The sequence below is a fragment of the Dermochelys coriacea genome, chromosome 2, assembly GCF_009764565.3.
Source record: "Dermochelys coriacea isolate rDerCor1 chromosome 2, rDerCor1.pri.v4, whole genome shotgun sequence".
NCBI classification, from domain to species: domain Eukaryota; kingdom Metazoa; phylum Chordata; order Testudines; family Dermochelyidae; genus Dermochelys; species Dermochelys coriacea.
Genome location: NC_050069.1, coordinates 61,552,955 through 61,570,328, shown reverse-complemented (window position 1 = coordinate 61,570,328; position 17,374 = coordinate 61,552,955). Strand labels below are relative to the sequence as shown.

Sequence of the window (17,374 nt, the reverse complement as noted above, 5' to 3'; positions counted from 1 at the left end):
GCAGGGGGGGAAAGGAGGAAAACCTTTCATGGTGACAAGCAAGGTAGGCTAATTCCAGCAGTTAACAAGAATATCAAAGGAACAGTGGGGGTGGGGTGGGAGGGAGAAATACCATGGGGAAATAGTTTTACTTTGTGTAATGACTCATCCATTCCCAGTCTCTATTCAAGCCTAAGTTAATTGTATCCAGTTTGCAAATTAATTCCAATTCAGCAGTCTCTCGTTGGAGTCTGTTTTTGAAGCTTTTTGTTGAAGTATAGCCACTATAAGATCTGTGATCGAGTGACCAGAGAGATTGAAGTGTTCTCCAACTGGTTTTTGAATGTTATAATTCTTGACGTCTGATTTGTGTCCATTCATTCTTTTACGTAGAGACTGTCCAGTTTGGCCAATGTACATGGCAGAGGGGCATTGCTGGCACATGATGGCATATATCAGATTGGTAGATGCGCAGGTGAACGAGCCTCTGATAGTGTGGCTGATGTGATTAGGCCCTATGATGGTATCCCCTGAATAGATATGTGGACAGAGTTGGCAACGGGCTTTGTTGCAAGGATAGGTTCCTGGGTTAGTGGTTCTGTTGTGTGGTGTGTGGTTGCTGGTGAGTATTTGCTTCAGGTTGGGGGGCTGTCTGTAAGCAAGGACTGGTCTGTCTCCCAAGATCTGTGAGAGTGATGGCTCGTCCTTCAGGATAGGTTGTAGATCCTTGATGATGCGTTGGAGAGGTTTTAGTTGGGGGCTGAAGGTGATGGCTAGTGGCGTTCTGTTTTTTTCTTTGTTGGGCCTGTCCTGTAGTAGGTGACTTCTGGGTACTCTTCTGGCTCTGTCAATCTGTTTCTTCACTTCAGCAGGTGGGTATTGTAGTTGTAGGAATGCATGATAGAGATCTTGTAGGTGTTTGTCTCTGTCTGAGGGGTTGGAGCAAATGCAGTTATATCGTAGCGCTTGGCTGTAGACAATGGATCGAGTGGTATGATCTGGATGAAAGCTAGAGGCATGTAGGTAGGAATAGCGGTCAGTAGGTTTCCGATATAGGGTGGTGGTTATGTGACCATCGCTTATTAGCACCGTAGTGTCCAGGAAGTGGATCTCTTGTGTGGACTGGTCCAGGCTGAGGTTGATGGTGGGATGGAAATTGTTGAAATCATGGTGGAATTCCTCAAGAGCTTCTTTTCCATGGGTCCAGATGATGAAGATGTCATCAATGTAGCGCAAGTAAAGTAGGGGCATTAGGGGACGAGAGCTGAGGAAGCGTTGTTCTAAGTCAGCCATAAAAATGTTGGCATACTGTGGGGCCATGCGGGTACCCATCGCAGTGCCGCTGATTTTTATGGCTGACTTAGAACAACGCTTCCTCAGCTCTCGTCCCCTAATGCCCCTACTCTACTTGCGCTACATTGATGACATCTTCATCATCTGGACCCATGGAAAAGAAGCTCTTGAGGAATTCCACCATGATTTCAACAATTCCATCCCACCATCAACCTCAGCCTGGACCAGTCCACACAAGAGATCCACTTCCTGGACACTACGGTGCTAATAAGCGATGGTCACATAACCACCACCCTATACCGGAAACCTACTGACCGCTATTCCTACCTACATGCCTCTAGCTTTCATCCAGATCATACCACTCGATCCATTGTCTACAGCCAAGCGCTACGATATAACCGCATTTGCTCCAACCCCTCAGACAGAGACAAACACCTACAAGATCTCTATCATGCATTCCTACAACTACAATACCCACCTGCTGAAGTGAAGAACAGATTGACAGAGCCAGAAGAGTACCCAGAAGTCACCTACTACAGGACAGGCCCAACAAAGAAAACAACAGAACGCCACTAGCCATCACCTTCAGCCCCCAACTAAAACCTCTCCAACGCATCATCAAGGATCTACAACCTATCCTGAAGGACGAGCCATCACTCTCACAGATCTTGGGAGACAGACCAGTCCTTGCTTACAGACAGCCCCCCAATCTGAAGCAAATACTCACCAGCACCACACACCACACAACAGAACCACTAACCCAGGAACCTATCCTTGCAACAAAGCCCGTTGCCAACTCTGTCCACATATCTATTCAGGGGATACCATCATAGGGCCTAATCACATCAGCCACACTATCAGAGGCTCGTTCACCTGCGCATCTACCAATCTGATATATGCCATCATGTGCCAGCAATGCCCCTCTGCCATGTACATTGGCCAAACTGGACAGTCTCTACGTAAAAGAATGAATGGACATAAATCGGACGTCAAGAATTATAACATTCAAAAACCAGTTGGAGAACACTTCAATCTCTCTGGTCACTCGATCACAGATCTTAGAGTGGCTATACTTCAACAAAAAAGCTTCAAAAACAGACTCCAACGAGAGACTGCTGAATTGGAATTAATTTGCAAACTGGATACAATTAACTTAGGCTTGAATAGAGACTGGGAATGGATGAGTCATTACACAAAGTAAAACTATTTCCCCATGGTATTTCTCCCTCCCACCCCACCCCCCACTGTTCCTCTGATATTCTTGTTAACTGCTGGAATTAGCCTACCTTGCTTGTCACCATGAAAGGTTTTCCTCCTTTCCCCCCCCTGCTGCTGGTGATGGCTTATCTTAAGTGATCACTCTCCTTACAGTGTGTATGATAAACCCATTGTTTCATGTTCTCTGTGTGTGTGTATATAAATCTCTCCTCTGTTTTTTCCACCAAATGCATCCGATGAAGTGAGCTGTAGCTCACGAAAGCTTATGCTCTAATAAATTTGTTAGTCTCTAAGGTGCCACCGGTACTCCTTTTCTTTTTACTTCATACCACACACAGTCAATCTGTGGAATTCATTGCCGGGAGATGTTGAGAAGGCCAAAAGAATAACTGGGCTCAAAAAAAAAATTTGCAAAGTTCATGGAGGACAGGTCCATCAATGGTTATTAGTTAAGATGGTCGGGGACACAATGGGTGTCCCTAAACCTCTGACTTCCAGAAGCTGGGAGTGAACGACAGGGGATGTATCACTTGATAAATTGTTCTGTTCACTGGCCACTGTCAGACGACAGGATACTGGGCTAAATGGACATTTGGTCTGAGCCAGTATGGCCATTCTTATGTTCTGATGCTCTTGTATTACATAATGTTTATTATGGTTTAACAGGGGGATTGTCGAACCAGGGAAGAAGCAATGATCTTTGGCGTAGGACTTTGTGACAATGGGTTTATGCACCATGGTAAGTAAATTCTGTGCAAGCTAAAGGTCACATTTGGTTGAATTCCTTCTGAATAGCAGGCAAATGGTAAAGGGACCACCCCAAGAGATTAGAAAAGGGCGAAGAGAAAATCAGTAAATCATTTCAATGTGTACCTGAAAAGAGGGAGCTGTCTGGAAATTTAAAAAACAAATGTTTAACTAGGTTTTTCTTGCATTATTTTATATTAAGTTAATAGTGTAGGGAAGAGTATGTACAAGTGTGGAGTGGGGCTTTTAGTCTTTTTGCAATCTTTTTGAAGGATTTATGGTGGATTTTTATTAATAACCACTTAGACAGTGGTAAAAATTCATCTTGCTGTTCAAATATAGAGTAAGACTGTAAGGAGCAATAGGACTTGAGAGCAACCAATCAACATCCCCACACAATCACTTTGCAACAACAGTAACCTGGCCACTCCCTGTGACCCACAATAGAGGTTCAATGCCACGGGAAGTTCCACCTTGGGGAACCTGACTGATGGTGGTCTTAGTGAGCCCAAATTGGCTCCTTATCTCTGTATAACCCCATGGGGCATATCAGGAAGTGTCCAGGCAACAATGTGGACCCTAGCTAGTTGCCATCACTGCCCGCTGCTCTGTTCCTGAACTCCAGGTAGTGATCTCAGCTCTGATTTGGATTCTGACTCCTGATTGACCCCTGAAACCCCAACACAGATCCTGATTTCTGGTATTGACCCATAGCCTGATTCCTGGCTCTGTCTCTGTCCCTCAGCTTAACTCCTGACTCTGACTCCAGCTTGACACTCAGCTTCACTCTTGACCCTGATACTGGCTCTTACCCCTGGCTTCAGGTCCAGAATCCCAATCTCCTTCTACTAGTCCTGCCTCCCTTTTGACCAGGATCCTGGACTACCAGTAACCCATGTAGAAATTTGTCCCTGTGGGACACAGAGGCAGTGGGTTTTCCCCTACTCGAATGTCCCATGGGGCACTTGATCATCTGGTCAGGTTGACAGTCCGCAGACACAAGTGGTGCAGCTCTCGTTTGAGAACCAGACCTGGTGAGTGCAGACCCCCAAGCTACTTGATGAAAACATTGTTATAGGCCCAGATGACACAGTACACCGCCAAGAACCAGCTATTGTGAGAGCAGCTGCCTGGTTGCGGGACAAGAACACTGTGCCACAGTGCGCCTGGACTCTGGTCCAACAGTCCCCATCCCAGAGCATTTCAATGGAGACTGCAAAATGTAGGGCTTTCCTCAATCAATGGTGCCTGCTGTTCGTACTCCACCCACAGTTGTACTCCATTGACAAGGCTAAAGTAGGACTCAGAATTAGTCTCCTGAAGGGAGAGGTGCTGGAGTGGGCTTCACTCCTAGTGGAACAACAGAGTCCAGCACTGTCAAAATGGGGTGCCTTCCTCCAAGCCTTCTCTATTTTTGACAACTCCCACCATGCTCACTTGGTGGAAGCAGCCCCTTGAAAACTATGGCAAGGGCAGGGACTGTTTGCCTCCTAAGCTGCCTACTTTAGGCAACTCATGGAATGAATACAGAATGGAATGAAGCTGCCGCGCTCATGTAATCTGCACCGGAATTGGTAGAAGAGATCAAGGATGAGCTAGCTCTCGTGGAAACCCCGACTCATCTAGATGCCTTCATCAGTCTTGCTATATGCCTTGACTACAGGCTGAATGAGTGAAATGAAGAGAGGAAGTTGGCTTCACCACCATCTAGACAATGTACCGCAGTACCCATTTGTGGCCCAGTCCCGGAACCTATACAAAATGATGCAGCCCATCATCATGTGACCTTGAGGAGAGGGATTACCACTGACGCCATGGCTTGTGTTTCTACTGCAGAGAATCTGGACACACTTGCCAGCTGCCCGTCACAGGCTCTTGCACAGAAAAAGTAGGGAAATGACCAAGCCCAGGCCCAGTAAGGGGGATCAGCCTGGTTGGATCGAGGGATATCCATCCCCAACTTCTTACTGAAGCACGTGCAAGGCACAGTGAGCCCAGCACTTGCAACTCCAGGTTTGCCTGCATGTCCCAGGGAAACCCTTAGAATTACCCACTTGTGGGTGCTCGTCGACTCTGGGGCTGTGGACAGTTTTATAGACACTGATATGGCACAAGCCTTAGGCATCCCACTGCAACAAAAAATGCTCCTCCCCCACCTTTTAGAGACTATAGATGGCTCGCTCCTGTCCTAAGGCCCAATAATACTGGAAACGGTACCCCTGGAAGTCATTATCAAGGACCATAGAGAGATCCTTTGGTTTGGATCTCACTACACTTCCTCATAATTCTCAACATCTTGTGAATGGCCACTCATGACCAGCAAAGTCAGTTTCTGCACTGAATTCTGTCAGCAAATTTCCCTGCATGCACCATCATATGAGTCTTGACTCCAAGATGCACCCCTCTATCCTGAGTTCAGGATGCTGCTGAGGAGTCCATAGGCCTAGGCTGTGGCCCAGCAGGGACCCCCATTAGACCCGACTCCTATCCTATCTACCAAATACCATGACTACATGGATGTTTTTAAGAAAAAGAATGTGGCTGCCCTCCCACTCCAGTTTGACTATGATTGTCCAATTGAGCTGGAACCTGGACTCCAGGAGAATTTATCCATCCCTTCACCTCCTCTGCTGGGGCCTGAGTTCTGTTTGTTGAAAAGAAAGATGGGACTCTGCTTTTATGTGTGGATTACTGGTCCTTAACCAGGTAACCATCAGAAACCAGTACCCTCTCCTACTCGTTCTGGAATTGTTGGACTGTAACATCAGCCCAGGAGTTTACCAAGCTTGACCTGCATGGAGCCTATATCCTGGTGTGGCTCTGTGCAGGGAATGAGTGGAAAACTGCCTTTTGAATCTAGTACAGAAACTACAAATATTTGGTAATGCCATTCAGTCTTACAACCCCATTCCAGCACTTTGCAAATGAGATATTTCATGATAGACTACGACTCCTGGATCTAGGATATCTTGACCATATATTTTCTTCTCAGAGAGCCCTGAGCAGCACACTCAACGCGTCTGGTCAGTTCTGGATCAGCTCCACTGACATGGCATGTATGAAATCTTGAGAAGTGCAGCTTCAACTAGCACTCCATGGAGTTATTGGGATACTTCTTGTCCAATAAGGGTTTCTTAACTGACTCCAGAAAGGTGGATGCTGTTTGGACCTGGGCAGCCCTTTGGAACATCATGGAGCTTCAATGCTTCCTGGAGTTCACTAATTTTTGTAGGCACTTCATTCCTTGGTTTTAAGATCAGATAGCTAGAGTCCTGCAAATCTGCAGATATCCGTGACTGTCTGCAGCCCCTATTTGTATATCATGGATCAGATGCAGATACAAATTTTGTTTCCGCACAGATAGTCCATAGAAAAAGCTCCTCTGCAAACATATCACCTTCACCTGGTCAGTAGGCATTCAACCAGTTCAAGAGGGCCTTCACCAGTGCTTCAATCCTGATTCATCCCAGTGCAATGCGGATCTTTGTTGTTAAGGCCAACACATCTAATGTTGCAATTGGGGCAATACTTTCCCAAAGATCTGGCCCCCAACAGCACCTGCTCCCTTTTGCCTATTACTCTCGTAAACTCACACCAGCAGAACAAAATTATGAGATTTTAGATAAGAAGGTTCTATCAATCAAAGCCATCTTTGGGGAATGGTACCACCACCTCAAAGGTATATACAGATCATAAAAACTTGGAGTATCTCAGAAGGGTAAGGAGCTGAACCAAAGACAGCTTTGATGGGCCCTGTTCTTCACATGCTTTAATTTTGCTATCACCCAAGAGCCCAGAACAAGGCAGCCAATTCCCTGTCCCAAAAAGGGGAATACCTCCCTAACCACAACTACTCCCACACTGAGTCACCACATATCCTCAGGCCGCATAATTTCCTGGATGCCACCATTCCCCAGGACCTCTTGTCCCTAATCCATTCAGCTATGAAGGAGAAGCCCCTCCCCAGGGACCTTAAAACAATGAGGAAAGAACAACACCCAGTGCGGGATTGTTTGCTTTACATCAAGGGCTGCTTATATATTCCACCAGGGTGCCCCCAAGTTCCCTATGGGAGGTGCTGTAGTAATATCAGGATCAACGGGACTTGAACTCAGGCCTCAAGGGTTACTAAGCAACCAACATTCGCACAGTACTACCCAGTAGTGGCTGTAACTGGGCCACTTCCTGTGACCTCAATCCACTGAGGTTCCATGCCATGGGACATTCTGCCTCAAGGAATCTGACTGACAGTGGTCTTAGTGATCCCTGATTGGCTCCTTGTCCCTATATAAGCCCCTCAGCTTGACTCTTGACCCTGTTACTGGCTCTGACCCCTGGCTTCAGTTCTGGAATCCCAAGCTCCTGCCATTACTCGTGCCTCCCTTGTCCAGGATCCTGACAAAGACATGATTCCTGCCCAGATGCATTCACAGTTTCCATTAGACAACACTAATGCAGAAAGACCAGACATGGCACAAGAGTTCAGTAAAGGGAGAATGTGGGAACGAATGCGAGAAGAAAGTAGGAGGGATTGCTATAAGAAGTGACATTCTAAAGAGCAATTAAAGAAGAGAAAACAGGCATTTGGTGAATGAGAAAGAGGTGAGTATTGGAGGAGCATGACCAAGCGTGAAGCAGAGAATAGGAGAGAGTGCCCCAGGGAAGAGAAAGACAGAAATCAGGAGGAGTGTCTAGAGTAAGAAGAGGAAAAATGGGGAATAAGAGCGGAGATATATGTAGGGTTTTGAAGTTGAGGACAAGGAGGTTAAATTTGATGCCATCAGAGGAAACAAGAAGCCAATAAGAAGATTCAAGGCATGGGTCTTCTGATTGAAACAATGGAAAAGATGATTTCCCCAACAGCGTTTTAGAGAAGAAGAGGGGAGGCCTCAACTGCCCTTCAGCCATTATTTGTTTAAGATTTTTTTTTATTCATTTTAAAATACACAATTAGAAAGTGTAATTTATTATGAAAATTCAAACTCCTCTAGAGTAGAACTAACTCAAAAATTGCTTTGTAGCATTTAATCTATGGAAGCGCTTTACCAATATTTAACTGTTTTTAAAACATATGTTCAGGAATTCATAATAAAAGGATTAATCTTTGAATTTTGTATCATACAGTCTTAGAAAAAAGTGAATTTAAAGATGAGCCACTTCTTTTTCGCTTTTTTGCGGATGAAGAAGGAAGGATCAAATATGAAGCACAGGCTTATGAAACATGATTTAAAAGTAGTAGAAAATGTCATAGCCAAGTCACTACTGGTAAGTAAACAAACTGAATGATAATGTGTTTGGCAAGCAATAAATAGGATTCAGTAACGTTAAATAAACACCACACATTATTGTATCATGGAAAGGCAAATTGTGTAATTTTATTTTTTTTTTCAGATTAAATCTAATGAAGGCAGCTATGGTTTTGGTTTAGAAGACAAAAACAAAGTACCAATTATTAAATTAGTGGAGAAGGGGTCAAATGCTGAGGTAATGTATATTAATATATAGTCTGATGTTTTACTCTGTTTTATGATAATGTTTACAAATATACACTTACATCTGGTTTTGATATACAATTTTGAAAATTTAAGATAATGTAGTGTTTTAATTTGGCTGTTTATAAGAAAAAGTGTTGTTTTTAATTGTTTGTATAATTTTTTGTTTATAATCGAGCTGTGACTTGCTATTGCTATCATTTTATTTTTACTTATGATTTCTAATATATGAACTTAGAGATACAATACATAAATTATAAATATATTTATTTTCATGTGCTTCATAGAGTACAGTGGCATCATTATTCATGAGTGGCAGAAGCACTGTTGAGAAGAAAATGTAATGAATGAAAATAAACGTGTGTTGCCCCTCAGATATAGATTTGATTTATTTCCCATAAATGTGGTGTGTGTCAAGGCTTTTATGATTTTTATTTGTAATAATGTAAAATATAGAGTTTGAGATGTTGCATGAGTAAGTTAGAAGGCTTGTGTTTACGTTAGCTTGCTTCGATAGATCTCGGTGGGGTATATACAGAGTTCACACTGACATGAATGGGACTTACGGTACTTATACAGAGAAGTGTGACAGTAAAATATTCTATTCTGAGATTTTATTTTACAAAAGAGATTTTTAGAGATGGTTTTAAAGGCCTTTATATCTCACTGTGAGATAGGGATTAGGATAAAAGGAGTCTAGGGCTGTCAAGCGATTAAAAAAATTAATCATGATTAATCATGTGATTAATTGCACTGTTAAACAATAATAGAATACCCTTTATTTAAATATGCAGATGTTTTCTACATTTTCAAATATATTGATTTCAATTAGAACACAGAGTACAAAGTGTACAGTGCTCATTTTATATTTATTTTTGATTACAACCTAATACAAGTACTGTAGTGCAATCTTTATAATGAAAGTTGAACTTACAAATGTAGAATTATGTACAAAAAAACTGCATTCTAAAATAAAACAATGTAAAACTTTAGAACCTACAAGTCCCCTCAGTCCTACTTCAGCCAATTGCTCAAACAAGTTTGGTTGCAATTTGCAGGAGATAATGCTGCCCATTTCTTGTTTACAGTGTCACTTGAAAGTGAGAATCACTGCCCTGCACTTTACGCCAGGGGTGGGGAAAGGAGTTGTCTGGCTGGCCAGGAGAAGAGGGCAATACTTTCTGCCTTGTGGAGGAGGGGAGATGTAAAACTGCTGAAAAAGCAGTCAGCATGGTGGATGACTCACCACCTAGGAATGAGGGGTTTTAAAAGGTCAGCCTGGGCCTGCCCCTCCCCTCATTCACTCAGAATAGGCTGGGCAGCACCCACCCTTTCTCCCTATTTAGGTTACAAATATGCTGGGTGTTAGCTATAGCTGTGGGCATTATGCTATCTGCCCCGTTAAGGGGGGCTGGGAAGGAATTTTTCCCTTAATGCCATATTGGCTAGGTGTGGTGGTGGGGTTTTCACCTTCCTCGCCACAGGTTCAGGTGGGCTCTGTTCATGCATAGCATGACAGGTGGTGGGCCATATGTCGCAGCTCTTTATTTAAGTGTATAGCGGATGTTCAGTGCAGGTACTCCATAAATTAAGGCACAAAAGAACGGATAAATGGCTTGGAAAAGGAATTAAGGAGAGGTGCTTGGTAACTGAGCAAGCCAGGGGCAGTTGGGGACTCCTTTTATTGGTACAGCAGGGAGCCAACACCCCCATCATTATAGTCCACCTTAACCCCTCCTATGAGGGGAAGTGGTCGGTAAGGTCCCGGCAAGGAAATTGCTGGAGGGACCTGGCTGAAAAAGCACCCCCCAATCCCGGTGAATCATGGGCATTTTCACCTGAACTGCACATTATATCTGCTGGGTTAGTCCCAGAAATCTAATAATAAAGTTGCAGCCTGATTAAACCCATATCTAATGTCTTCTGTCATTTTTTTGGCATAGCCGGACACCAGGCTTTTGTATGGCACTGTTGTAGCCGGCATCGCAAGATATTTACGTGCCAGATGCGCTAAAGATTCATATGTCCCTTCATACTTCAGTCACCATTCCAGAAGATGTGTCCATGCTGATGATGTGGTCTTCTCGATAATGATCGAAAGCAGAGCGGACTGACGCATGTTCATTTTCATGATCTGAGTCAAATGCCACTAGCAGAAGGTTGATTTTCTTTTTTGTTGGTTCGAGTTCTGTAATTTCTGCATCAGAGGGTTGCTTTTTGAAGACATCTGAAAGTATTCTCCACACCTAATACCTTTTAGATTTTGGATGGAACTTCGGATTCTTAAAACTTGGGTCGAGTGCTGTATCTATCCTTAGAAATCTCACATTGGTACCTTCTTTGTGTTTTGTCAAATCTGCTGTGAAAGTGTTCTTAAAACGAACATGTGCTGGGTCATCGTTCAAGACTGCTGTTACATGAAATACATGGCAGAATGTGGGTAAAATAGAACAGAAGACATACAGTTCTCCCCCAAGGAGTTCAGTCACAAATTTAATTAACACATTTTTTTTAACAAGCATCATCAGCATGGAAGCATGTCCTCTAGAATGGTGGCCAAAGCATGAAGGGTGTAACAGAGCTCTGTCCTTGCCTCCGTGGGTCCCGTGTTTTCTGGCGGATTTCACTAGCCTCAGAGGCTCACCGTGACCCTGCACGTAACCCTTCTCTCTCTAGAGACAAGGGTCACAGTCTACTGAGCCATTTTCATCATAAGCCAGCGAGAGACGTGAGGAGAAGTTATCCTTCTTTGCACAGTCTCTGTTGTCTCCCAGTCTCAGTGATTAAACAGGGGGCAAAGGTGCGGGGGGGGGGAGGGAGCCTGGGCCTACCCTCTACTCCGGGCTCCAGCCCAGGGACCCTAATAATATCAGCTATGGTAGCTGATCTTTTAGAAACATGACATGTACAATTCCCTGGGCTACTTCCCCCACAGCAGCCCTTACTTCCTCAGGCTCCACTTCACCCTTACCTCAGGGTCTCCTTCCTTGTGCCTCATATGATGTGTACTACTCAGCCTCTCCAACAGCACAACTTCTTCCCACATGCACACCAACCTGACTGGCTGGGAGGCTTTTAACTAGTTTCAGCCAGCCCCTGATTGGTGCAGGTGTCTCAATCAACCTAGCCTTCTCCCTGCCTTCTGGAAAGTTCTTAATTGGCCCCAGGTGTCTTAATTGACCTGGAGCAGCTTCCATTTCACTTAACCTGGTACCAGGGATTTGTTTAGCCTGGAGCTAATGTATCTATCTCCCACTACTTTTCTATAGCCATCTGGCCTTTCCCCGTCACAAGGGTGAATGTTTAGCATATCTGGCATGTAAATACCTTGCAACACCGGCTACAAAGATGCCATGCAAATGCCTGTTTTCACTTTCAGTTGACATTGTACATAAGAAGCAGTCAGCAATATCTCCCGTAAATGCAAACAAACTTGTTTGTCTTAGCAATTGGCTGAACAAGAAGTCGGACTGAGTGGACTTGTAGGCTCTAGAGTTTTACATTGTTTTATTTTTGAGTGCAGTTATGTAACAAAAAAAAATCTATGTTTGGAAGTTACACTTTCATGATAAAGAGATTGCACTACATTACTTGTATGAGGTGAATTGAAAAATACTATTTTTTGTTTATCATTTTTACAGTGCAAATATTTGTAATAAAAATAATAATATAAAGTGACCACTGTACACTTTATATTCTGAGTTGTAATAGAAATTAATACATTTGAAAATGTGGAAAAACATCCAAAACATTTAATACATTTCAATTGGTATTCTATTGTTTAACAGTGCAATTAATCACGATTAATTTTTTTAATTGCAGTTAATTTTTTTGAGTTAATCGTGTGAGTTGACTGCAATTAATCGACAGCCCTAAAGAAAACACAACAAATAAGAGGTATTGTGCAACCATAGGGTTATATCCAGCCTGAGTCCAGCCCTGTTATCTTTCTGTAATTCCATTGTGTTTTGTCAACTGTCTAGTACAGCCCTGTTCTCAAGTGGCGATAAGACTTGGAGGATGCCTTGAGCAGCTCTGTACATCCTGCAACATTCTAGCTGGAAGAAGTTTCTTCCCTAGTTGGCCAATAATTGAAAGGGTCTCTTTGACCTGATGTGTTGTATACCTCACTCAAAGATGTGAAACTCAAAACTTTTAGTTTATGGTTTGTTTTTGTAACTTATGAAATATTCACATACTTCTTAAAATGTTCAGCAAGACTCTATATTTGAAAGTAAGTTTCAGTTTCTTTAGAGAACAACAGGTAGGGAAGTTAGTTAATTGGTAATAATAATAGTTGGCCCAATAAGATCTGTCACATTATCTACATATATAATAATTAAGGCTATTGATTTGTATTGCAGCAGTGTCCAAAGGGCCTAGTCAAGATCAGGGCCCTTTATGCTAGGTGCTTTTGAAACTTGGAGTTTACAATCCACTTTTTGCCAGGTATAGTTTAGGGCTGTCTTGTGCATGCTGTGTGGAGGAGACTAAAAAGATTGTCTATATCACTGACTCCTAATGGGCTTGTCTATAGGCAGACAAAATCAATACAATGGTGGTTATAAAAACCAAACCTAGAAGAAAACAGCAAGAACAAAAAAAAGCAAAATGCTCAAGTGTTGTTTCTTTTCCCCCCCACTCACCTAGATGGCAGGCCTGGAAGTTGGGAAGAAGAGATTTGCCATTAATGGTGACCTAGTTTTTTTGAGACCCTTCAATGAAGTGGATTGCTTCCTGAAAGCATGCTTAAACAGCAGAAGGCCCCTCAGGGTACTCGTGAGCACAAAACCAAGGGAGTAAGTTATGCTTCCTGTTTTGGGAATTTAAAAAATGATAACTAAAATGAATTCTAGAAGGCAAATGTCTAGGCAGTAAACAGGAAAGATAGCACTGATTTAATGTTATTGCATTATTGGGATAAGGGATACTATTGCTGAAAGGTTATTTAAATTGCTTAAATGGCCCATATACACTTATCTGAGCAAGCAAAAGTATTGTTCTTGAATAATAAAATGATTGATAAAATATCAACATGTCAGGCCCCACATCTAATCAATCTGCTTTCAGTTTATCTGTATAACATTTATCTGCCAACAACAGCAAAGGAAAAACATCAGTCACTTTTTACGTTCAAGTCTGTCATTTTAAATACACGTAGAAACCACAAATATAATAAAGTTTCTCTGAATATATAGGCAATTTTGACCCACTTAGCTGACATTCTGTTTTTAACAAACTTCCTCTGTCTAGGGACTGTCCAGACCTCACCTGGGTTAGACTCAATGATCTAAGAAGTGTTTTGCATTCTGTTCTGGTTCTACAAATAAAGTACATAGGATAAAAAGTAACCCCTCAAGATCTTTATTAACAGTTGGACTCTTCACATTATAATGTTTTTTGACAATTCTTATGTGACTGGTGTCCCCTTTATGTAAAGAAGTATGGAGTGCCTGTTTACTGTGCAACTTCTTCAGTTCTTTTCATCTACGCCTAAGCCTTAAATACATGTGTTCAGTAGAAACAGAGGAATGAAAGGCCTGATTTAACCGTTACTTACATCATAGGTCCATTAAATTTAATGGAGTTACTCCTGCTTTACACTAGCCTAAGAGAGCGGAGAATCAGGCCCAAAATTACACTAAGGACTAGATTGTGACTTGGACTATGTGGCTGCACAGAACGGGGAATCAGAATCACCCCCCCTTACACACATGCACAGGCTAACCGTAGTGTGGGTCTGCGCTGGAAGAAAAGAGAATTATCCTCCCATCCACATCCGTAAGCAGGTAGAGGCATCTTGGCACTGGGATGTCCCAGCTAATAAAAACCCACAGAAAATAAAAGGGGGAAGCAAAGAAAGAATTGTGTCCTAGAGGAGTGGCTCTCTGGATGTACTCTTGGGATGATGCATTTTACATATTACCTTTTGTTGGGCATGTCTGAAGGCACAGTGTACCCCTATATCTTTGTAATATGTATGTATGTATGTATTTAGGGTTTGTGCTAACCTTTGGTTTCTTCCCTTTGTTTTTTGTTTTAAAAAATGTATTTATTGCCTCCCTTTCCTGGCACAGTCTGCAAGGTAAAGGCCTTTCTATTAAGAACCAAATGTAAAGTGCAATATACTATATACAGCAAATATAATAAACAGCTTTTTCATTAAGTTTTCATCAGGCTTCTGTTGATATTCTGTCCAGTATTTAAGGGTTCATATATGAAAGCAGTTTCCTGCATTCCTGGATACCCTATCTCTAAGACAACTTCATCCGGTGACTAGTGAGGGAAGACTATAGGATTGATTACTGTTTGTCTTAGCATGCGTTATGAACGTTCTCAAGAATGAGTTGTGGGATAGATAATTGCAAAATTTACCAATCTCTGCTAAAACAGTGCTGCTAGGGAGAGGCTTGATCCTGAATTCCTTATTCAGAAAAAAAACTCCAGTTGAAGACAGTGGAACTACTTGTGAACAAAAGCTTTAGGATTGAGTCCCATATTGGTAAAATTAGAAAAACTTAACATTTGCAGGCTGGTTGGTGCACTTGGTCAGCGCTTTGGCCTTCACTTGTGTAGACCTAAGTGAAAATGAATATGTCTCAGCTTTTGTCCACAACACAAAGCAACTTAAACTAATGAGTACTACAAGACTTGGGTCTTGCATAGTTTCCCCCAGAGTGTGTGTATGAAGTAGGGAGAGATGCTTATATAATGCATTTTGTGTGAAAATTTTACAAAGTGAGACCATTGAGTTTTCTCCAGCTTTAGTTAACATCCAACTGTCTTTAAAAATCAGTTTGTAAAATAAGTCAGTTTTTAGAGAGACGCCTGGGCTGCAAAAAGTTTTGGATTCAGGCTCTGCCTATAATTGTCTCCAAGTGCCAATCGTATTTTCAGCTTCCCCTACTATAAACAAGAAGCGAAGTAATGAAGCTGGTTTATACTCAACGAAGAACTTTTTTTTTTTTTTTTTTTTTTTTTTTTTTTTTTTTACAATACTGTATGAATGCATTTTAAAATTACATTTATCTCTTTCCAATTCTCAAAATTATTTTTATTGTTTATTATCATAGTTCCTAAGGGTACATCTACACAGCCCACAGCAGCAAACCTCCCAGCCCAGGTTGACAGATTCGGTCTAGTGGAGCTCTTACTGGTTGGGCTGGAGCTTGGGCTCTGAAGCCTAAGGAGAGTATATTTTTTCACTGGAATTTGCTGATTCGTCAAAATTTAAATGTTCTCCGGAAACAGTTCTATTCTGACAAAGTTCCAGCAGAACCTTGCCAGGTTTCCCAGCTCCTTGGCAGCCTGTCTGATGGACTGATGGGAACCTGAGAACTGCGGAGCTTTGGATTCCAGGCTCTCAGCTCCTCAGCAGCCTGGGCTCCCAAAGCATCTAGAGTCCACACCTCCCTAGGAGCCCAGCAATCACTGTATTCAGGAGTTGAGGATCTCAGGACTATCAAGGTCTGTGCCTCTGTGGCAGTCCACCAGGTGGATTACCTGTGAGCTGGGGTACCTGTACCTCTGCCCAGAATTTTGAAATTGGTTTTCATTCCAAATTTGAACAAAACCAATTTGAAATATTGAAATTTTCCATGAAATGGAATTACCTTTCTCATAACAGTTCAACTATTTAGTCTTACAGTCTCATCATGCTATTATCTCTGGGCCAAGTTTCAATGTCCTTACTGAATAAGAGCATCATGATCAGTCCTCTTTCTTTTTTGCTCCTATTTGTACTTCTGTGACTTTCTCTGTAAGTCAGAACTGGATGGAAATTTTCATTAAAATTTGGCCTTTTCTTAAAACTGGAATTTTGGGGGAAAAGTTTTCAATTTTTCAAATATTGTCTATAGGAACTTCAAATGAAAAAGTTTACCCTGTAGTCCTTACTGACTTTTCATTTTTTGATAGCATTATGAGGTAAATACAGCAAGAATGTAAAACAAAGTGTTTGTTTCATATGGAGTCAAAAATAGATGAACCCCAAATCGGTAGACACTTTTGAAAATGTAGGCCTTAATCTATTTTACTGAGTTCTCTTTTTAAAATAGAATAATATTCTCCTGCTTTCATGGATATTGTGAAGGTAAAATCATTCTGTGTGTGAAATGCTTAGGTAGTCAGTGATGAGCACTACAGAATATAAATGAATAAATAGCTTTGGCCAAACCATCTCTCCTTTCCTTTAGCTCTTTTTATTTTTAAAAATTATGAGAAATAACAGGGAGGAGTTTAAGCAGATTTTAACTGCCTGTTACTTTTCCCACTGTGACCAATCTTTACTTTAAAAAAAAAATGTTAACATCTGATATTTGATCTTGAATCTCTGTTGGTATTAGGACAGTGAAGATCCCTGACTCTGCAGAGGGGCTTGGATTCCAAATCCGGGGCTTTGGTCCATCGGTTGTCCATGCTATTGGGAGAGGTAAGAAACAGGAGCTGAATGGGACCATGGTAATCATCTGTCTAACATCTTATTAGGCCTGGTCGAGGTCGATCACACTTACAATTATAATTTCAGTTTACATATTCCCTGTTGAGACAAACACCATTAACTCAAACTTCCTAATAAGATTTTTAATAGTTTTAACCTGAAATCTGCAGAATGTTATTTTGTTACAAGCATAACAAATGGTAAA

At 42.0% G+C, this 17,374-nt stretch overlaps 1 protein-coding gene across 1 annotated transcript in view; it reads left to right on the top strand.

Annotated features, from left to right (window-relative positions):
- The window catches only part of PREX2 (phosphatidylinositol-3,4,5-trisphosphate dependent Rac exchange factor 2), a 305,019-nt gene that overhangs the window by 149,697 nt on the left and 137,948 nt on the right, over positions 1-17,374 (top strand). Inside the window, 6 exon segments of the mRNA XM_038389170.2 lie at positions 3,157-3,229; positions 8,362-8,422; positions 8,424-8,502; positions 8,629-8,721; positions 13,380-13,528; positions 17,075-17,160. Of these exon segments, the coding sequence (XP_038245098.1) occupies positions 3,157-3,229; positions 8,362-8,422; positions 8,424-8,502; positions 8,629-8,721; positions 13,380-13,528; positions 17,075-17,160 (541 nt within the window).